Below are 24,097 nucleotides of genomic sequence, written 5' to 3'. Positions count from 1 at the left end.
AGGATCTCCACTTGCATTTGCCTTTGGTGTGGTTTAAGTAGTCCTGGACCTCTTTAGATATCCATGGCTGCATTTTGACAAATAGAGCCACGGTTCTTGAGGATTATAAACAAGCTCTGTGCCAAGTTTTGAACAACCCATTGTTGCTTAATCCATTAGCACATTCCTGTTCATGCGCCTGTCTAAATGCCTCTTAAATTGTATCTGCTTCCACTACCTTCCTGGCAGCATATTCCAGGCACCCACCACTCTCTGTGTGAAAAATTTGCGTCGTAAAACTCCTTTAAACTTTTCCCCTCTCACCTTAAACCTATGCCCTCTTTTATTTGGCACTTACACCCTGGGAAAAAAACTTCAACTATCTGCCTTAAACGTGCCTCTCATAATTTTATAATCTTCTATCAGGTGCCCGTCAACCTCTGACACTCCAGAGAAAATAATCCAAGTCTATCCAACCTCTCCTCATAGCTAATACTCTCTAATCCAGGCAACATCCTGGTGAACCTCTTCTGCACCCTCTCCAAAGCCTCCACATCCTTCCTGTAATGGGTGGTGATCAGAACTGCACACCATGTCCAAAAGTGGTCTAACCAGATCACCAAATGTTTCAGACATTATTTATCCATGTTAACGTATATCTTTGTGTTTGTCTGTCAGGTATTTATCCTGTATTTCCAGCCCAGTGTTTTCCGGTGTGTTATCCTGCGATGGGTGAGGATGCTGGGATTTGCGATCATCTATGGAACCATAACATTAAAGATTTACAGGTACCAGTGCATTGTCTGACCAAGAGTCCCCTAGCTGAATGTTCTCAGAGTTTTGGTATACATCACCTTACTGGCTAAGATTCATACCTCATGATCAAGTTATCGGGTAAATGTTACATTTGTCAAGGGGAGGAGATACCCCCCCACCCCACCCCGTATATATTCGTGTCAAATGAGTCAGTACACAGGGAGCACATTATAGAAACATAGAAAACCTACAGCACATACAGGCCCTTCGGCCCACAAAGTTGTGCCAAACATGTCCCTACCTTAGAAATGACTAGGCTTACCCATAGCCCTCTATTTTTCTAAGCTCTATGTACCGATCCAAAAGTCTCTTAAAAGACCAGCCTCCACCACCGTTGCCGGCAGCCCATTCCATGCACTCACCACTCTCTGAGTAAAAAACTTACCCCTGACATCTCCTCTGTACCTACTCCCCAGCACCTTAAACCTGTGTCCTCTTGTGGCCACCATTTCAGCCCTGAGAAAAAGCCTCTATCCACACGATCAATGCCTCTCATCATCTTATACACCTCTCTCAGGGAATATTATCTGAGGGAATTCATATTTTCATTGTTGGATGTGAGTTGGATTAATTAACAACGGTATATTCAGTAATGTTTTGGCTGCACACAGTTTCTATCAATGTTGTTCATTATAGATTCCAGTGCCCATGTTAACCACACCTCCCTGGCACTGGAGTGACTGCAGCACTTATACTGTATGGGACAGTATCACAGACTGACAGGTTTACAAAGGCAATTGTTATATGTGGACATATAAATTTATAATGGAAACGAAAGGACCGTGCAGGAAAGGTCCGATATTTTTTCATGTGTGCTATAACAATTATTCCTCCGCTCTCTAACCCCAATTCACTTGTGTGCTCCTATTGGTCCTCTTGCCCCTTGCCAGGAGGTTAGTCAATGTTTCTTAATGACATGTTTAGCTGCAGGTTATGACTGAAGCTTTTGAATGCATTATGTTTGAAATCTGTATTTCTGCATGGATTGAGCAAGATTAGCCATTGGGAACAATCTCTTCAAATGAAAAAGCAACAAAAGAATTGAAATTGAAAAAAAAATACCAGGCTTGTATCTACAGGAGTTTGGAAGAGTGAGAAGCAACCTGACTGAAATATATAAGATCCTGAGGGGGTCTTGACAGGGTGGATGTGGAGAGGATATTTCCTCTTCTAGAACTAGGGATCACTGTTTAAAAATAAGCATGTTTAAAACCCACTTAAGACAGATATCAGGTGAAACCTTTCCTTTCAGGGGAAAGTAGAGTCTTTTAGTATTTTTCAGGGAGAGGTAAGCAGATTCTTGATAAAGAAAGTGGCGAAAGGTTACGGGGGTGGGGTGGAGGTGAGGTTACAATTAGATGAGCCACAATCTTAATGAATAGATGAGCAGGTTCTAGTGGTCTATGCCTGCTCCCTATATATTTGTTAAAAGCGGAAATAGAATGCAGGAGCCACACACAAAACGCTGGAGGAACTCAGCGGGTCAGGCAGCATCTATGGAGAGAAATGGACAGTCGATATTTCAGGTCGAAACCCTTCACCCGGACTGAGTAAAATACAGAGTTGTCTTTCATTGGTAGATGTTGTTTAATGATTAATACAATAACCTCTTTAAACCTAGATCTTTATTAGTTTGAGAAGGGCCAAGGTTCAGTAAGATTATTTCATTTTTTAACAGAGCCGGACACAATTCATCCTGCAAGTCACGTGTGTAAGCAATTGTTATTTGTCCATCCTCTGGACATCTAGTCCAGCCTGTGAAACCAACTTCCAGCTGCCATTCTGAAGAGTAAGGCTGCCTGTGTTTACAGTGTCACCCGTGGCTCCTCGTGACCTGTTGCAGTCAAAAACCATCATATTCTATTTGTCCTTCTGCAGGATTCTAGGAAACATTTCAGTTCCTTCAGTCTGTTTGGTTTATCAAGGTCAACTCCATTTATATTCTGTAACACATTCACCCAATGAAAAGCCATTACAGCTTTGAAATTTGCAATTCATCCTCTACCCCAACAGCTTTGGGGGAAGATTTTCAGTTTTACACCATCCTTTATAAGATGAAATACTTCTTAACAGCATCCCTGGACTGCAGTTTACAGGACACCCCTTGTTCTGAACACTCCTCAGGGGAGGAAGTACATCTCTCTCCACCCCAATGAATGCTTTCAACATCATAAACATCCTGATCAGCTCTAACATTCAACACTCAGTGAAAGTCATGTCCTCATAATTCAATCTCGTTCCAATTAATCTGTGCTGTTATACACTCCCACCCCCCTCACACAGACCAATGCATAGCTCTGCCCAGAAAGCAACTCCTTACACAAAGCATCCAACAAATTATTTTGGAAACTTTCATATCTTTTAATATCTTTAAATTTCATTGTGCGGGATGACAGGTGCAAGAAGATCTTTTTCCCTCCCCACACTCAAAACAAGCTCAGGGTAAAAGGGCCAGTGTCCTTGTCTGTGTTTGACCCGCTAGTCTTTGTCAGGTAAGAGTTTAATCAGCCGCTAAAGGAAACCTTAATTAGAAAAAGGGAGTGTAAATCAGGGTTCCAATATCAAAGCACCCCGAGTACACAGGAGTGCACTACTGTGTCTTCTGCAAATAGATAGCCTGTTCTCTGCCAAAATCCACACATGACCAGCTACCATTTAGGTTAAATGAAATGGGATTATATTGTTGTCTGTTTTCTGTCTTGTTTGACTCCCTGTCCTGAGAATATTTGTGAGCTTCCAATATGGACTACATTTGAGGGCAGAAATCAGATGAATATTCCTTAGAGAAAAGACAGAGGGGTCTTTAAGATTATGAAAGGATTTGATACAGCAGGTCAGGGCCTTGTGTGGAAATTAAAATTGGAACTGGAATTGGTTTATTATTGTCACATGTACTGAGGTACAGTGAAAAACTTGCATACTGTTCGTATAGATCAATTCATTACACAGTGCATTGAGGTAGTACAAAGTAGAACAATAACAGAATGCAGAATAAAGTATAAGAGCTACAGAGAGAGTGCAGTGCTGGTGTAAGGTCATAACGAAGTAGATTGTGAGGTCAAGAGTCCATTTTATCATACTAGGGAACCGTTCAATGCCAGATTTGAGAGAGTCTTGGGTGCCTTAACGTTAAGAGTTGAATTGATTTTTTTTAAGAGTACTACACCTGGGCAGATCTAGAGTGAATTCTACTTATGGAGAATGTAAAACCATAAGTACAAAGTAGTCACCAACAAATCCAAAAGGAAATTCAGGAAAGCAGTGAGAAGGTGATACTCTCAGCTACAGCAAGTAATTGATACATTTAAGGGGGAGTTGGATGAACACATGAAGAAAAAAGGGAAAGAAAAAGAGGAGGATTTCGGATGGATGAGGGGGCATCTGATTGAAACCTACCAGATACTGAAAGGCCTGGATAGAATGGACATGGAGAGAACGTTTCCATTAGTAGGAGAGTCTAGGATCCGAGGGCACAGCCTCAGTATAAAGGGAAGTCCCTTATAAAACTGAGACGAGGAGGAATTTCTTCAGCCGGAAAGTGATGAATCTGTGGAATTCGTTGCCACAGAGGGCTGTGGAGGCCACGTCATTGGGTTTATTTAAGGCAGAGATTGATAGGTTCTTGATTGGTTACAGGCAGAAGACGGGAGAATGGGGTTGAAAAAATCGGCCATGATTGAATGGCGGAGCAGACTTGATGGGCCTATATTTTATGGTCTTATGGTCTAATGTGTTTCAAACCGAAAACAACTTACCTGAAATTCTAATGATGTGGAATATACGTGGGTGATTTCCCACCTCCCCACTGCCTGCTTTATCACTGGACAGGCTGCTAAAGCACAATGCGTCATTGTGGAAGCAGATGAGGTCTCTATCAGACCAGAAATGGGATTGAAACTTAAAGATAAGTTTAGGGACAATTGATGATATAGTCTGTTGCAGTAACTGCACCTGGCATGTTAATCAGTATGTGACTCCAGGAAAAGTTCAAGGTTTTGTAATTAACAACATTCAATCATCTCCCGCAGGATGAAGGAGGTCGAGGGGTGAAAGGCATTTCTCCTTTTCCTCCCTCTCTCTGCCATTAGTAGCTAAGATTTCCGCTGAAGCACTTGGGATGTTTTCCAACGTGAAAGGTGTTATATAAGTGCAAGTTGTTGTTTGATTTTCCTTATTAGCTCACGTCTCCTTTTATCTCTTTTCCCCCTCCCCCTTCTTCTCCTATGTCTTCATTCCTTTTCCTTCCTCCTGCCCGTTCAACCTCTCCTTTTTCTGTATTTCTCACTCTGTTCCCCGCAGAGTGCTGAAGGTATTCCTGTCCCGCACGGCCCAGCGGGTGCCCTACATGACCTGCTGCAGGTTACTGAAGATGTTGGGTGTCATTGTGCTAACGGTCTGTTGGTTCCTTGTTGCCTGGACCATGGCAGCGTGGGAGAACATGGAGCGGAAAATCCCACTGGTCACCCAGTCACAGACTGCAGATGGACAGAGGTTTAAGATGTGCCGGCTGGATCGATGGGACTACATGATGGCCGCTGGTAGCGATTATTGCTTTTATTGCCTTGTGTCTGCAAGTGTTTCAGCAAATTTCAAGCTCTTGGGGGAATTTCAGGGAAGACTTTGGTGCCACATGCTCAGATTTGAGGGCCTGAGTTATTGGGAGAAGTTGGCCAGGCTCGGTCTTTATTCCTTGGAACATAGTAGCGACCTTATGGAAGTGTTTAGAATTATGAGAGGCATAGATAAGGTGGACAGTAACAGTTTTTTTCCCCAGGGTAGGGGAGTCCAAAACTAGGGGGCATAGGTTTAGGGTGAGAGGGGAAAGATTTAAAAGGGACCTGAGGGGCAACTTTTTTCCACACAGAGGGTAGTGAGTATTTGGAACGAGCTGCTAGAGGAAATGATTGAGGCAGGTACAATAGTATTATATAAGAAGCACTTGGATAGGTACATGGAGGGGCAGGGCTTGGAGGGATATGGGCAAATGCAGGAAATTGGGACTAGGTGGGTGGGCACCATGGCTGGCATGGACTGGTTGGGCCAAAAGGCCTGTATCCATGCTGTATTGCTCTATGACTCTATTCTCCCCAATGGCATGTTAAATAAATATCACTTGCAGAGCACTGATTTCTAAAGTAGAACTGTGATGGCTTAGAATGGCTGAGAGAGTATCAGAGAGTTTAATGGTGCATGCTGTTTATAGTGTGTACATTGTCCAGTAACGTATAGAAAGAGATGCCTCATTGGTTGTGAATTGGTACAAGTTCCCGGACAATTCATGCTGCTAATCACCAAGTCATTGAGACGGCAGCTCACCCTTCAAAAATGCCATTGGGTTTCAACATATTGGTGAATTTAAAACAAATTGCTACAAATTCAGGACAGGTACTTAAATATTGAAGAGACTTTTGTTCCTGGAATACATTCAAACTCTTCAGCCTATAAAGGGACCTTTTGAAAGTTTAACATCTCATTCCTGGTGGCAGTAACTTGTTCTTTGATACTTAAAGGGTGTTAAACACTCCTCTATCTCTTAATCCAATCTTTCTTTCCCTCTCTCCAGTTCGCCTAATTTGACTGTGATTCACAGCATTTCCTTCTCTGTCCTCCCCTCCTCCATCCTGATTTGGTCAGGAGACAGGCTATTGATCTCACTGTTCACAACACACTCTCCCAGTAATATGCACCCCAAGGTAGTTCTGATCTGAAACTCTTGGCCTCAGTCTCTGTGCCCTTTACTTTAAATGCTGACATCTACACTTGTACACAACCTCTGCAATTATACATTCTGTCAGTGTGCTACTGCAAATATGAAAATAAAGATTTCTATTAGAAAGGAGGAACTAAAGGGATTGAATTCGGCAACATTCCCTGCTCCCACCCACTTTTGCTGAAGACTCAGTCCACAGACATGGAGTAGAATCACAGCCCTAAATTCTTACAGCAGAGAAAGCCAATCATACCTGATTTTTTAATATATATATTCATTAAAGAGATGTGGGCTTCACTGTCTGACCTAGCATTTAATTGCCCATCCCCAGTTGCCCTTGAGAAGGTGGTGATGAGCTGCCTTCTTGAACTACTGCAGTCCTTGAGGTGTGGGTATGCCCACAATTATGTTAAGATAAGATTTCTTTATTAGCCACATGTACATCGAAACACACTGTGAAATGCATATTATGCGTAGAGTGTTCTGGGGGCAGCCCGCAAGTGTCGCCACACTTCCAGTACCATCATAGCATGCCCACAACTTCCTAACCCATACGGCTTTGGAATGTGGGAGGAAACCGGAGCACCCGGAAGAAACCCACGCAGACACGGGGAGAACGTACAAACTCCTTACAGACAGTGACCGGAATTGAACCCGGGCTGCTGGCGCTGTAATAGCGTTACATTAACCACTATACTACTGCTCCAGGATTTTGACTTGTAATCTTTAATGGATTTACTTTATGACATGTGAGCATTACTGGCAAGGCTAAGGTTTACTTCCCACCACTCACTGCCCTCGAGAAGTTGGTGATGAGCTGCCTTCTTGAACCACTGCTGGGAAGAGTTGCCCCATCCCATAGCCCACCATTTTCCCCATGATCCCACACAACGGTCTCTCAGTTCCACCTCCAATTGCCCTTTGCATCTGATTCCATTGCCCATTAAGGATGTAAGTTTCAGATCTCAACATAACTTTGCACAAAAATTCTCCATTTGTCTTTCAGCTTTTTGCCAACTATTTTGGGTCACTGGCTTCTGATCACAAACCTACTGGCAAGGGAAATCAAGACCCCTCACAACTTTAAGTATCTCTTAACAGCCCCACTTTCTTCATGTAACTGAACTCTCTCATCCCTATTAAGTCCCTCTGCATCCTCTTCAGGGATTTCCCTGCCCCAATTAAGAATTGCCAGTTCAGGTCTCCATTTCTCTATGGAGTCACTGACCAGGCAGCAAGACTGCCTCTCTTCAATGGGCAAATGCAGCCTTGGGTCTACCTGACCCTGGGCAAATGCTTGGGTTCTGCTCACAGTGGGTGGGAAATAATTCAAGACAATCTGAGATTGGGAGTTCAGGCATGTTGTTGATTGCAGAGGAAACTTCACATCCAACGCTTCTGGACTTGGGCATTGAGTGTGGTTCAGAGGTCACACTCTCATGGTTAAGTCTTTACAAGAGTTGGGACGTCATGCTACAGTTGTACAAAACATTTGTTAGGCGGCACTTGGAGTATTGTGAGCAGTTCTGGTCGCCACACTATAGGAAGGATGGGATTAAGCTAGAGAGGGTGCAGAAAAGATTCACAAGAATGTTGCTGGGAATTGAGGGCTTGAGTTATCAGGAGAGATTGGATAGGTTGGGTCTGTTTTCCCTGGAGTGAAGGAGGCTGAGAGGTGACATGATAGAGATGTATGAAATTACAAGAGGCACAGGTAAGGTACATAGCCAGTCCCTGCTTCCCATGGTAGGGGTGTCTAAAACTAGAGGGCATAGGTTTAAGGGGAGAGGAGGGGGTTTAAGGAGGATCTGAGGGGTACATCTTTTAGCCGGTATCTGGAATGAGCTCTCCAGAGGAGGTGGTGGAGGCAAGAATAGTAATAACATTTAAGAAATATCTGGACGGGTAGTTGAATGAGCAGGGTATAGAGGGGTATGGAATTAATGCAGCCAAGTGGGAGTAGTGTAGATAGCCAGGATGGTCAGCATAGGTGGGCCAAAGGGCCTGTTTCAATCAGAATCAGGTTTATTATCGCTGACTTATATGTCGTGAAAGTTGTTTTGTAGCAGCAGTACAGTGCAAAGACATAAGATTACCATAAGTTACAAGAATAAATAAATAGTACAGAAGAGGAATAACGAGGTAGTGTTCACGGGTTCATGGACTATTCAGAAATCTGATGGTGGAGGGGAAGAAGCTGTTCCTGAATTGTTGAGCGTGGGTTTTCAGGCTCCTGTACCTCCTTCCTGATGGTAGTAACGAGAATAGGGCATGTCCCGGGTGGTGAGGGTCCTTAGTGATGTTAGTGGATAGAACTCTGACTCTGAGTCAGAAGCCTCACACGAGAGACTTGTGTCCATAATGTGGGCTGTATTGGGAGAGTGCTGCAATGTGAAAGCGACTGAGGAAGATGTTGAAATGAGCCCTGCCTGGCCTCTCAGATGATTGAGAAAGATCCCAAGATCCTCCGTGAAGAACAGATAGGGAGTTCTCTGGAGTCCCAGTAACCATTCATCTCCCTGACCATCTAACACAGATTACCTGCTCATTATCATGTTGTTGTTCGTGGGAATCCATATACAATCTGGCTGCCACATTATAAAAAGTACTCCAGAGCCTGCAGGGAGCTGCAGGTCGACAGAATAGGTAAAGACTCTCTGTAAATGCTAGCCCTTCTGTACAGGGTTTGAAACTGCTGGTTGCGATGTAAACTCTTCAGGCCAATGTACATTTTAAGATAGCATGATTTGAATCTTGCCAGCCTCCATTCTTTCATGGTTGTAGCTGGGGGTTCAAACTACTCCCCAGATCCTTAATTTGCTCATCCCACTCAGAAAGGTCACAAAAGCTGGCACCAAGCCAATGGCAAAATGGTGCATTGGTGCACCTGAGCTTGGGCTGGAGGCTGGTGGTTAGAGAAGAGGAAAATGAGCTTTCCTGTGCACTGGACCAGGCTTATACCTGCCCTTGGGCTAAAGGTTTGCCTTTGATCCACCTTCCAACAGTGACAACCCTAGCCACAGTAAGTTAACGAACATCATTCAGAATAAAACCTGCTCACAGTTGGACTTAGGGTGGTGACAAGGTGGTGACAATTTGGGTGATGACAAATTTCACGTCGTCTAAGTTGGTGATAATAAATCTGATTCTGATGACACTTGATGGAGATCAGGCGCCACACATGGCAGTGATGCCTGGGGTTCAAAAATGCCTGTAAATCCCTTATTATGTTTCTGCATTAGCTTTCCATTCATCCGAGGATTGGAAACAAATAATGTGGAACCAGAATTGATGACAAAGGCTCTGAAATGTAATGAATTCATCCTATTACAGACAGGAACATTATGAAGTGCCCACAGCCCTTTTGCCTGCCTTGGGGTGTCAGTCAAATGCTCAGCATTGCCCTTTTGGGCCAATGATCTGCAACAAAGCAGGCCCAGGGAATGCTGGGTAAAAAGGCCAACCATCTCTCATTAAAGCTGACAGTGTGGCCCTGACAGTTCTGTGCCTTGTGAGAGCTCTTGAGTTCAAGGCATTCAGTTTGATGACTGAAGCTTGCTCAACAACAGAAGGGAAAGCGAGCTTGTTAAGGAATACAACGTTACACATGTTAAAGCCAGAAGCATTCTCAAACACATCCCAATTTGAATGGGCCTCCTTCACTACTAGACAGACAGGAAAGCTGATAATTACCCTGAATTGTCTGCATTTCCCCAGGGATTTAATATTGCTGCTATGATTAATTCTGGAGAAGAATCACTGGGGTGTCAGAATTTTTGTTTTACATATTCTTTGATTGTTGCTCTTCAGTAGTTATGAAAATATTGGAGATAGGGGCTGCTGGGTCACAGGGTCCTTTGATAGAATCCTTCAGAGATACGCCCAGAAAGAGTTGGCAATCTGTAGGGGAAATAGAACATGCAGACTAAAGTGATGAAAATATTTTGTTTTCGATTTGAGTTATGACACCTACCAGACCATAAATATAATTGACTGCATTATGTGCTTTGAGACATTTCACTGTCATAAGCTGCTGTGGAAACCCCTTTGTTGCTCTGTGGATCTAATAGACTGAGAGAAGCCCCTGACATTGAGGAACCTGTGGTGGAAAATTAGTCGAGATGTCAGGCAGCGGTGATACATCCCTTGAAGAGCAGGGCTGAAATGTGCTATATAAATGCAAGGCTTTCATTTCATGTGGTCACTTCAGTCACCATGACAACAGTGTTGGCAAAACGAAGCTGAAGGAAATGGGACCTGATAAGAGGAGAAGCAGCCCAATGTGACGACCCCCACCTCTCCCCTTCTCTTGACTTTCAATGGTTTAAAGTCTGTCGTCATGGTGACTGAAGTGACCACATGAAATGAAAGCCTTGCATTTATATCGCACATTCCAAAGTACATTCCAGCCCTGCTCTTCAAGGGATGTATCACCGCTGCCTGACATCTCGACTAATTTTCCACCACAGGTTCCTCAATGTCAGGGGCTTCTCTCACTCTATTAGATCCACAGAACATCAAAGGGGTTTCCACAGCAGCTTATGACATTGAAATGTCTTGAAGCACATAATGCAGTGAATTATATTTATGGTCTGGTAGGTGTCATAACTCAAATTGAAAACAAAATATTTTCATCACTTTAATCTGCACGTTCTATTTCCCCCACAGATTGTCAGATTTAGTCACATGTCATGCAGCTCCCTGATGCTACCTATGAAGCACTGAGCAATCTTTCAGAGAAGGGATACGCCATGCTCATAAAAACAACTCGTTAGTTTTTATACCTTCCTTTCCTCTCTCTATATCAACTTCCCTGTTTCAACTCACTTATTTCATCTGCCTTCTCCTAAACCTAAACAAAATCATCCATCACTTCATCTCTCTCCTGGTGAACAATAAGTATCTTGGAGTTAGAACGTAGAACTGTACAGCAGAGGCCCACAGTGTCCGTGCCATTGTAAACTAATCCCATCTGCCTGCACCTGGTCTCTATCTCTCCACCCTCTGCCTGTTCATCTGCATGTCTAACTGCCTCTTAAATGTTACTGTCATATCTGCTTCTACCATCTGGCTGCAGGACTTATTTTATAAATGGTCTTTCATTGCCCAACTGATAGATTTAATGGCCAATCTTGAAGACGACTGCAAACACAGACAGCAATCACATCACCATTTATTCTTGTATACAAAATCTTCACTGTATGATATTCCCCTCTTCTGGGGTATGAGCCATGGTTGGAACTACTGTTGGAGGTCCAACACTTGTCCTCAAAGCTCTGACCATCCCAGCTAGTCCAACATTTGTTGACAAATGTGTTGAAAGAAAGCATACTCCTATAATCTTCACTTCCTGGAGTCTCCACTGCCCTGGAGGATATGTAGACACCCCCACTCACCCTCGTCTCCCTGACCTTTGAACACAAAACTCTTAGTAATAAGCTGCCTACAAACACAAAACACATTTGCGTGATTTTTCGTATATCGTCTTTCAAAAGAGACATTGATTTATTTAACATGGACCAAACATCAGAATCTTCTACCTCAGTGCAATATGTTGCTGGACTAATATTTGCACAGTGTAATTTGCAGGCCCTGAATCAGCAGTTGAATCCCTGTGGGAATTTTTAAATGTATCACTGGACTAGATACCACACGTCTGCTAAAGAGAAAAATGATAACTGAAAAGAAATCAGGATCCATATGTTTTACCCTCCAACTCCCCAGTAGGTACATCTCACCAGGTACGGCAGCACTGTGGCTGTGTTACTGGACCAGTAGTCTAGGGGTCTGGATTGATGATCTCAAGGTATGAGTTCAAATCCCACCACAGCAGCTGAGAAACTTACATAAAATCTAGGTTTAAAAAGCTAATATAATCCTTATGAACACCTGACTTATGTACATCCATGAACCCATGAACACTACCTCATTATTCCTTTCACTTTAGAGCCATAGAACAATACAGCACAAGACAGGACCTTTGGCCCACCATGTTGTGCCAATCTTCAAACCACACCTAAGGCTATCTAACCCCTTCCTACCACATATCCCTCTATTTTAAATTCCTCCATATGCTTATCTAACAATCTCTTGAACTTGACCAACATATCAGCCTCCACCACCACCCCAGGCAGCACATTCCATGCACCAACCACTCTCTGGGCGAAAAACCTCCCTCTGACATCTCCCTTGAACTTCCCACCCAATACCTTAAAGCCATGTCCTCTTGTATTGAGCATTGGTGCCCTGGGAAAGAGGCACTGGCTGTCCACTCTATCTATTCCTCTTAATATTTTGTACACCTCTATCATGTCTCCCCTCATCCTCCTTCTCTCCAATGAGTAAAGCCCTAGCTCCTTTAGTCTCTCCTCATAATGCATACTGTCTAATCCAGGCAGCATCTTGGTAAATCTCCTCTGCACCCTCTCCAACACCTCCACATCCTTCCTGTAATGAAGCGACCAGAACTGGACACAGTACTCTGTGTGGTCTAACCAGAGTTTGGTAAAGCTACATCATTACTTCGCAGGTCTTAAACTCAATCCCTCGACTTATGAAAGCTAACATCCCATAAGCTTTCTTAACTACCCTATCCACCTGTGAGGCAACTTTCAGTGATCTGTGGACATGAACCCCCAGATCCCTCTGCTCCTCCACACTACCCAGAATCCTGCCATTTACCTTGTACTCAGCCTTGGAGTTTGTCCTTCCAAAGTGTACCACCTCACACTTCTCCGGATTGAACTCCATCTCCACTTGTCAGCCCAGCTCTGCAGCCTATCAATATCCCTCTGTAAGCTTCGACAGCCCTCCACACTATCTACAACACCACCGATCTTTGTGTCATCTGCAAACTTGCTAACCCAGCCTTCCACCCCCTCATCTGTCATTAATAAATGTCACAAAAAGTAGAGGTCCCAGAACCGATCCTTGTGGGACACCACTATTCACAGCCCTCCAATCCGAATGCACTCCATCCACCACAACCTTCTGCTTTCTACAGGCAAGCCAATCTGAATCCACACTGCCAAGCCTCCCTGGATCCCTAGGCCTCTGACCTTCTGAAGAAGCCTACCATGTGGAACCTTGTCGAACACCTTACTAAAATCCATGTAGACCACATCTACTGCACTACCCTCATCAATCTTCCTGGTCACTTCCTCAAAGAACCCTATCAGGCTTGTGAGGCAAGATCTTCCCTTCACAAAGCCATGCTGGCTGTCCCTAATCAGTCCATGATTCGCTAAATGCTCATAGATCCTATCTCTTAGAATCCTTTCCAACAGTTTACCCACCACAGACGTAAGGCTCACTGGTCTGTAATTCCCTGGACTATCCCTACTACCTTTTTTGAATAAGGGGACAACATTCGCCACCCTCCAATCCTCCAGTACCATTCCCGTGGACAACGAGGACTCAAAGATCCTAGCCAACAGTTCAGTAATCTCCTCCCTCACCTCACGCAGCGGCCTGGGGAATATTCTGTCAGGCCCCGGGGACTTATCTGTCCTAATATTTTCTAACAGCTTCAACACATGCTCTCTCTTGATATCTACATACTCTAGAACATTACGTTTATCAACACTGTCCTCAGCGTCATCAAGACCCCTCTCCTTGGTGAATACTGAAGAGAAGTATTCATTGAGAACCTCACCCACTTCCACAGCTTCCAGGCACATCTTCCCACATTTGTCTTTAATCGGACCTACCTTTATTCTAGCCATCCTTCTGCTCTTCACGTACGAGTAAAAAGCCTTCGGATTCTCCTTAACCCTACTTGCCAAAGCCTTTTCATGTCCCCTTCTCGGTCTCCTCAGCCCCTTATTAAGTTCCTTCCTTGCTACTCTATATTCCTCACAAGCCCTGTCTGATCCTTGCTGCTTACACCTTGTGTATGCTGCCTTCTTCTTCCTAACTAGTTGTTCCGCCTCTCTCGTCACCCACGGTTCCTTCACCCTGCCATTCCTTCTCTGCCTCACTGAGACAAATTTATCCCTAACATCCTGCAAGAGATCCCTGAACATCGACCACATCTCCATAGTACACTTCCCTTCAAAAACGTCTTCCCAATTTACACTCTCAGGTTCTCACCTTATAGCCTCATAATTCGCCTTTCCCCAATTAAATATCTTCCCGTCCTCTTTGCTCCTACCCCTGTCCATGACAATGCCAAAGGTTATGGAGCAGTGGTCACTGTCCCCCAAATGCTCACCCACCAATAGATCTGTCACCTGACCCAGTTCATTACCTAAAACTAGATCTAATATGGCATTCCCTCTAGTCAGCCTGTCAACATACTGCGTCAGGAATCCGTCCTGGACACACTTAACAAACTCTGCCCCATCTAAACCTTTGGCACTAAGCAGGTGCCAATCAATATTTGCGAAGTTGAAGTCTCCCACGATAATAACGCTGTTATTTTTGCATCTTTCCAAAATCTGCCTCCCAATCTGCTCCTCAGTATCCCTGCTGCTACTGGGGGGCCTATAGAATACTCCCAGTAGAGTAACTGCTCCTTTCTTGTTCCTAACTTCCACCCATATTGACTCTAGAGAGGATCCTTCTACATTATCCACCCTTTCTGCAGCTGTAATAGTATCCCTGATCAGTAACGCCACCCCTCCTCCTCTTCTCCCCGCCCCCCTCCCTATCCCTTTTAAAACACTGAAAACCAGTAATATTGAATATCCATTCCTGCCCTGGTGTCAGCCATGTCTCTGTAATAGCCACAATATCATAGTCCCATGTACTTATCCAAGCTCTCAGTTCATCTCCCTTATTCCTGATGCTTCTTGCATTTAAGTAAATGCACTTTAGCCCATCCACCTTACTACTTTTATACCCTGTACTCTGCTTCTCCTTCCTCAAAGCCTCTCTAACTGTTAGATCTGACTTTTCCCCGTCCCCTTCTTCCTCTGACCTATCCCTCTGGTTCCCATCCCCCTCGCAAACTAGCTTAAACCCTCCCGAACCACCCCAGCAAACCTGGCTGCAAGGATATTGGCCCTCCTCGGGTTCGAGTGTAACCCATCCTCTCTGTACAGGTCCCACCTTCCCCAGAAGAGATCCCAATGATCCAAAAATCTAAAAGCTTCCCTAAAATAAATTCTGCATTATTTATTTATTTTTGTGATTATAGATTTTATGTCTTTGCACCGTACTGCTGCCGCAAAACAACAAATTTCACGTCACATCTTGGTGATAATAAACCTGATTCCGAGCCTGTAAATACGCTCGAGTGTCTGGGAGACCGGTGAGATGGATGGGGATGGATTTGCCAGCTGCAGGCATCTTCTGCCGCCTGGGAACTCGGTCGCATTTCCGACTTATGAAGTGTTTGGGTTGTGACCATTTCTCAGGAATGGAACCCTGCCGTAGCCTGGGGAAGACCTTTATCAATAACGGGGGCCATGAAAGAGTCATAGAGTCATACTACACAGAAACAGACCCTTCAGCCCACCAAGTCTGTGCTGACCATCAAACACCCATGTGCACTAATCCCATTTTATTCTCCCCATCAATTCCCAGATTCTACGCACACACTAGGTACAACTTACAGCGGTCAATTAACCCACCCAACCCACGTCTTTGGGATGTGAGAGGAAACTGGAGCATGGGGCCTGTTTCTGTGCTGTACGACCCTATGGTACTCAGGGGAACGCGCAAGGTCACTGGGGAGAACTTGCAAACTCCATACCGACAGCAGCTGAGGCCTGGATTGAACCTGGGTTACTGGGTCAACGTTTCGGGTCAGGACTCTTCTTCAGGACTCACTGGCCATCTGTTTCTCTGCTCTTCATTGACGGTCTGTTTTTCTCCACGGATGCTGCCCGGCCTGCTGAGTTCCTCCAGCATCTTGTGGGTTTTTCATCTAGATTGCAGCATCTGCAGTCCTTTGTTTCTCTGTAAGTACAGGACGGTGGAACGTGTGCTGGTGTGAGGGTTTCACATCTTATATCAGCGTCTGTTGGAGACGGATCAGTTACAACAATGTGAGGTGGGAGATCCTCATCCCCACCCCATCTGTGTTGGAGAGCTCGAAGTCCCTCATGAGCATGCCCCACCCACCATATCTTGTGTCTCAGATTACTCAGATGGCATCATATTTTTGTGTCATAAATCTACTCAGTTTGTGTTTGGCTGAATCAATATTAACTTCTGCCCTCTCCCCAAGGTACCTGTTCCATCATTTGACCTTGCGCCCAGGCAAAAGTTTCTCCACATTAGAACATAGAACATAGAACACTACAGCACAGTACAGGCCCTTCGGCCCACAATGTTGTGCTGACATTTTATCCTGCTCTAAGATCTATCTAACCCTTCCCTCCCACATAGCCCCCCATTTCTCTATCATTCACGTGTCTATCTAAGAGTCCCCAAAAATGTCCCTAATGTATCTGCCCCCACGACCTCTGCCGGCAGTCCGTTCCATGCACCCACCACTCTCTGTGTAAAAGACTTACCCCTGACATCCCCCTTATACCTTCCTCCAATCACCTTAAAATTATGTCCCCTCATGTTAGCCATTGTCGCACTGGGAGAAATCTCTGACTGTCCACTCGATCTATGCCTCTTATCATCTTGTACATCTCTATCAAGTCACCTCTCATCCTCCTTCTGTCCAAAGAGAACAGTCCTAGTTCACTCAACCTATCCTTATAAGACATGCTCTCCAATCCAGGCAACATCCTGGTAACTCTCCTCTACACCCTCTCTGAAGCTTCCACATCCTTCCTATAATGAGGCGACCAGAACTGAACACAATACTCCAAGTGTGGTCAGAAATGTACCCCACTGAGTGCAGGTTTGTCCTCTGTTTGTGAAACTGTGGACAAGATGAAACAGCTGGTCAGTGTCCACAATATCCAATTCTGGGCAAAATCCTGAAATAGCAATCATATCTCCTCTCAGTGCTGTCTTCTCCAATGAGTCTGTACCCTAAATGGTACAGCCCAGTGGGGACTAATTGGTTCATTGTCCCTGTGCCAGTTCTTTGAAACATGGATAAGAAAGGTTTAGAGGGATATGGGTCATGAGGTGTACAGGAGTGAGATAGATGGGCTGGTTGAGTGGTGTTGCAATAACAACCTTATATTCAACATCAGCAAGACCAAGGAACTGATTGTGGACTTCAGGAAGGGGAAGTCGGGAGAACACACACCAGCCCTCATTGAGGGATCAGCGGTGGAAAGGGTGAGCGGTTTCAAGTTGCTGGGCGTCAACACCTCAGAGCATCTATCCTGGTCCCAACCATTGATGCAATCACAAAGAAGGCATGCCAGTGGCTCTACTTTGTTAGGAGTTTGAGGAGATTTGGTATGTCACAAAGACCCTAGCAAATTTCTATTAATGTACGGCGGAGAGCATTCTGACTGGTTGCATCACCGCCTGGTATGGGGGCTCCAATGCACAGGATCACAAGAGGCTGCAGAAGGTTGTAGACTCAGGCAGCTCCATCACGGGCACAACCCTCCCCACCAACGAGGACATCTTCATGAGGCGGTGCCTCAAGAAGGCGGCATCCATCACTAAGGACCCTCAGCATCCGGGACGTGCTCTCTTCTCGTTACTACCATCGGGGAGGATGTACAGGAGCCTGAAGACCTACGTCCGACAATTTAGGAACAGCTTCTTCCCCTCCACCATCAGAGTTCTGAACAGTCCATGAACACTACTTTTTTTGGCAGTATTTATTTATTTATTTTATGGTTAATGGTAGTTTTATGTCTTTGCTCTGTACTGCTGCCACATATCAGCACATTTCACAACATATAAGTCAGTGATAATAAACCTGATTATGATTCTCATTATGAAACACAGGCAAATGTAACTAGCTTAGTTAGGTAACTTGGTTAGCATGGACAAGCTGGGCCGAAGGGCCTGTTTCCGTGCTGTATAGCTCTATGACTCTGTGACTCTTTAACTCCAGTTAGCCCCACTACTTTGCCCTCTCCCCATAGTCCTGCGTATTTTTACATTCAGATATTTGTCCAACATCCTTTTATGAAAATGACTATTGAATCTGGTTGCACCGTCTTTGAGCTATACTTTATAACGGCTCACTGGGTCTCTCCTATGACCCTTATAAAATTACCTTAAACCTGTGCCCTTTGGTTGTCAGTGCTATGTCACTGGCAACAATAAATAGAGGAAATACTTTGAGTACCGCTATGAAATCTCCACTTGACCTCCTCTACTCTGAAGAGAACAGGTCTGGGCTCTCTAGATAACCAAAGTCTTTCTGCATCTTGTGTTGATAGCTGAATTCCTCTTCCTTTGCTGGGGCAGTTACCTCTGCTACACCGTACGAACAGTGCCATCAACGTACCATGAGCCACGTTTCATGGGCCTTGCCATCCATAATGAAATCCTGATGTCTGCTGCCTTCTATGGCCTCAGGTAAGACTTGTGCAAACACTACAGTAACCTTTAACTTCACCCATTCCCCCTACTCTGCTTCTATCTAGTGTCAGCTGTGACTTAGTGAATGGCACAGGGGCCCTCAGAACAAAAGAATGTGAGTTAAGAGATTTGAACGTTATCTAGGGTGAAGATCTGAAGGAGTGCTGCCCTGTTGTTTGTGCTGTCTTTTTTATGGGACATTAAATCAAGGAATAGTTCCTTGCTAACAGCAACAAACCATCTGCTGGAGGAACTCAGCGGTTCGAGCAGCATCTGTGGGAGGAAAGGAATTGTCGAGGTTTCAGGTCGAAAACCAGTAGGTCGACAATTCCATTCCTCCCACAGATGCTGCTCGACCTGCTGAGTTCTTCCAGCAAATTGGTTGTTGCTCCAGATTCCAGCATCTGCAGTCTCTTGTGTCTCCAATATCGCTTTCCTACTTCAGTTCCTAAAGGGCTAAAAGAGATTTTTGTTCTTCTCTTCCTGCTTTTTATTGATTTAATTTTTAACTTCAAGAGAGGGAAAGGTTTCTGAGTGACTTAGCAGAGACATTCCACAGTGAAGCCCTCAGGCTCAATATCAGAGTGTCTATTGCCACTATGTCACTTAAAACCCAGTTTCCATTTCACAAGTTAATCTATTGATCCATTACAGAAGTCTGCCTTAAGTGTCCATTAGTTCTCTCTGTGACCCACAAATATCTGTGACACTTTTGCCCCACTGAGCTCAGATACACCCCCTCACTCCACTTCCAATCCAGCAGATAGTTCTTCTGCCTCTGATAATCAGGTCAGTGGATTCAATTTGCATTTACAAGGCCTATGTGCCAATCGTTTTTTCCTTTTTACCTGCCTTATCCTAAACTGAAACAAAATCCTCCATGACTTCCTCTTTCTCCTGGTTAACAATGAGCACTTTGGAGATGACGGCAAGATTTGCGACCTAAAGGCTTTGCATGGTCTGACTGACAGATTTAGCGGTCAGGTTCAAAGCCAGTTGCAAACACAGACAGCAATTAGATCACCTTTCGTTCTTTGCATACTTAGAAACAATTGTTTTAGCCGTTTAAAATTTCTCTCTTCTGATGTGTGAAGTATGTTTGTAAGTATTCCTGGAGGTTGCATCACAAGGACCTCCTAGATCTTACCATCTGACTTATCCAATATTATTTAAAACCAGTAAGCAACAAAGGACTGGACACTCTTTTGTATTTACACCCAAAGGTCAAACTGAAGCAAAAACATCTTCAAAAACCTTCTATCCGTTAACACCTGCCTCCTCCCCACCTCACTGTTCCAACTAACAAAGCTTAAACCTCCCACACGAAGATGCATTGTTATTTTTAATAGCCTTGCTCACCTTCATCCACTCACACACCCCACCCCCTAGCCTGTGAACTCTGCCCACTTCCCATCTCTCAACACTTTTGTTCCATCTCCCCTCCACATACACCCCTCATTTCTCTAAGTAAAGGTCACGGGTGTGACAATTGCTCTGACCAAGACCGCAAACTGCAGAAGGTTGTGGATGCAGCTCAGCACATCACGGAAACCAGCCTCCTCTCCATGGACTCTGTCTACACTTCTTGCTGCCTTGGTAAAGCAGCCAGCCAGTGGTCTAAGACCACACTCACCCCGGACATTCTCTCTTCTCCCCCCTCCCATCGGGCAGAAGATACAAAAGCTTGAAAGTACTTACCACCAGGCACAAGGACAACTTCTATCCCACCGTGATAAGATTATTGAACAGTCCCCTAGTACGATAAGATGGACTCTTGACCTCACAATCTACCTCGTTGTGACCTTGCACCTTACTGTCTGCCTGCACTGCACTTTCTCTGTAACTGCAACACTTTATTCTGCATCCTGTTATTGTTTTCCTTTGTACTCCCTCAATGCACTGTTACAATGAAATGATCTGTATGGACGGCATACAAAACAAAGTCTTTCACTGTACCTCGGTACATGTGACAATAATAAACTATCAATTTACAATCACATTCAACCTTTTTTTATTCTCTGTGTTGAGCCAGTAAATGCCAAGCTACCACTGATGGAGCTCATCCTTCCCAATTAACACAGTATTGTTTTCATTAACCTCCACAGATTTTAAGATAAGGTCTTCTTTTTCCTTCAGGTTCACCATGGCGACCACTCTTCACCCAGATTGGATGCTTCTGCTCTTCTTTGTTCACACTCACCTTACTGTCACGCTGACTCTAATTCTGCTCCTCATCCCCAAGGTACTAATGCTTTCTCCTTCCTGAAGGCAAAAAGATAAGGATAAACCTTCTACATCGCCGAGTGGCGATGTGACGGAACATATTGTCGACCTGCTTGTTGATCCAACACAGTGAAAACTGAGATGCCTTCCAGAACTGGAAGTTGATCTGTTTCCCCCGATTAGTTCCCAGGCCCTGACAGCCAAAATTAACCTCAATTTCACGCATTGATCTGTGAATTCCCCTAAGCTGTACGAACAAGCAAGACAGTCAGTATTAATGGTTGGAACTAAAGCCAATCTTTCCAAGTGGTCAGGAACTGCTCTTATATCAGAGTATGTGGGTTCATGTTTTACTCCAGAGGCTTGAGCACAAAACCCTCTGAGTTATCGAAAGAGGTTGAGCAACTTGGGACATTTTTCATTGGAGCGCAGGAGAATGAGTGGTGATCTTATGGAGGTGCATAAAACTATGAGGGGCATAGATAGGGTGAATGCATATCGTCTTTTTCCCAGGGTTGGGAATCAAGAACTAGAGGGCATAGGTTGAAGGTGAGTGGGGAGAGATTTAATAGGAACCTGAGGGGCAACTATTTTTCCCAGAGAGTGGTCAGTATATGGAATGAGCTGCCAGAGGAAATGGTTGAGGCAGATACATTAACAACATTTGAAAGGTATTCGGACAGGTACATGGATAGGAAGGGTTTAGAGGGATATGGGTCAAACGTGGGCAAATGGGACTAGCTTGGATGGGAATCTTGGTTGGCATGGACTATTGGGCTGAAGAGACAGATTCCGTGCTGTCTAACTCTATGATGCTCCTGGTGCTAAATAGATGTCTGAGATCCGACTTCTGGATGAATAGTGGAACCAGGACACAGCTAACTCTTCTTCTTAGTTCAACATCCAAAAAAAATCCACAGTCTGTGCTTCACTGCGACCATGTGTCTTGTTTAAATAACGGTGAGGCTTTCGTCCCCCCTGATGTGCTCAGGGGGTCATTTCGTGTGGTGAGAGAATTCCTAAAATCACAAATATGTCGCAACTTCAAAGGGTTCATGCACAGACATCTTCCACTTCTTAGAAATGGAGTAGAACCAGCATCAACCCCTAGGGACTTCATAAGAAAAAGACCTGGTGGTAAAAGATAAAGTTACCCCGACAATTTGTTCCAGTGTAGATACTCCCAGTGTTTTCATAACCTCCAGGCTGAAAGCTCATATCCCACAGGAAAGGACCACATGCTGGGGCTTGTTCTTAGGAAGGGCAGGATAAATGGAGCCTGATCTAATGTTAAGCAGAGATTTGATGGGTTTTGACATAGTGTGGATATTTCTACTTATAAGAGAGAATGAAACTATGAAATTCACTAATAAATACAACAGGGAACTCTGGAGAATCTCCTTTATCTTAACCGATATGGAAATTGTTGATGAGGCAAATATCGTAAAGGGAATGTTAGTTAAACAAATAAGGGAGGAAGGTAGCAGAGGGATAGACTGACAGGATGAGATGACAGGGATGAGAAGACTATAAACTCCAGCGCAGACCAATTGGATCAAACAGTTTTGTTCCATACTGTATGTTCTCGGTAATAACATTTATATTACTAAGTTATGTAGGACTTGTCCCTTCAGACTTTTTTCTAAGCAACTAAAATGTACAAACAAAACCAATGTTTGTGGTGGTAAGGTCTACTTAGCAAGGAGATTTTATGTTGCAGCTCTACAGAACTCTGGCTAGACCACACTTGGAGTACTGCGTTCAGTTCTGGTTGCCTCATTATAGGAAGGATGTGGAAGCTTTAGAGAGGGTGCAGAGGAGATTTACCAGGATGCTGCCTGGATTGGAGAACATGGCTTATGAGGATAGGTTGAGCGAGCAAGGGCTTTTCTTTTTGGAGAGAAGGAGGATGAGAGGTGACTTGATAGAGGTGTACAAGATAATAAGAGGCATAGATCGAGTGGACAGTCAGAGACTTTTTCCCAGGGTGACGCTGGCTAACATGAGGGGGCATAATTTTAAGGTGATTGGAGGAAGGTATAAGGGGGATGTCAGGGGTAAGTTTTTTACACAGAGAGTGGTGGGTGCATGGAACGCACTGCCGGCAGAGGTCGTGGGGGCAGATACATTAGGGACATTTGAGAAACTCTTAGATAGCCACATGAATGATAGAGAAATGGGGGGCTATGTGGAAGGGAAGGGTTAGATAGATCTTAGAGCAGGATAAAATGTCGGCACAACATCATGGGCCGAAGGGCCTGCACTGTGCTGTCGTGTTCTATTATCTATGTTCTATGTGAAGGGATTGTTGGTATGCCATCTCCCTGTTAGATTACTACCCAGCCCCATTAATTTGGAGCAACAAACAATCTGCTGGAGGAACAGAGCAATGTCGAGCAGCATCTATGGGGGGAGAGGAATTGTCAACATTTCGAGTCGAAAACGCTGCATCAGGACCGGAAATGTTGACAGTTCCTCCCCCCTCCCACAGATGCTGCTCGACCCGCTGAGTTCCTCCAGCAGATTGTTTGTTGCTCCAGATTCCAGCGTCTGCCGTCCCTTCTGTCTGCATTGATCTGGATTTCTGCTTGCAGTTCCTCCACGTGGGAGTGCCTCTGAGGGAGGACATTGTGGCCGAGGTGTACGAGGATGAGCTTGACATGCGATGCTCTGGTTCCTATCTCAACAGCAGCATCACATCTGCCTGGAGTGAACACAGCCTGGACCCAGAGGACATCAGGGTGAGCAGAGGGAAACCTTTAAATTAGATGGTTCAACTGTACAAAGTATGTAGGTTAGCTTGGCTGGGGATGGGACTGGGGGAAGAAATCTACTTGTCAGCTAATCCCTGGAACCTTGCAACCTTGCAGTTGCAAATGAGACCTTGCCAGTAATGTCACATCCACGAAGCAATACTAGAGAGAGACAGAGAGAGACAGAGAAAGACAGAGAGACAGACAGAGACAG

General features: G+C 44.6%; 1 protein-coding gene across 1 annotated transcript in view; it reads left to right on the top strand.

Annotated features, from left to right (window-relative positions):
* gpr179 (G protein-coupled receptor 179) overlaps window positions 1-24,097 on the top strand; it is a 94,684-nt gene that overhangs the window by 63,365 nt on the left and 7,222 nt on the right. The window contains exons 6-10 of the mRNA XM_052038653.1: window positions 658-767; window positions 5,095-5,333; window positions 18,766-18,904; window positions 21,044-21,149; window positions 23,725-23,871. Coding sequence (XP_051894613.1) covers window positions 658-767; window positions 5,095-5,333; window positions 18,766-18,904; window positions 21,044-21,149; window positions 23,725-23,871 — 741 coding nt within the window. The remainder of the gene's footprint in view (window positions 1-657; window positions 768-5,094; window positions 5,334-18,765; window positions 18,905-21,043; window positions 21,150-23,724; window positions 23,872-24,097) is intronic.

This window comes from Pristis pectinata, chromosome 25 (assembly GCF_009764475.1).
Source record: "Pristis pectinata isolate sPriPec2 chromosome 25, sPriPec2.1.pri, whole genome shotgun sequence".
Classification (NCBI taxonomy): domain Eukaryota; kingdom Metazoa; phylum Chordata; class Chondrichthyes; order Rhinopristiformes; family Pristidae; genus Pristis; species Pristis pectinata.
This window is presented reverse-complemented; position numbering and strand designations above follow the sequence as displayed.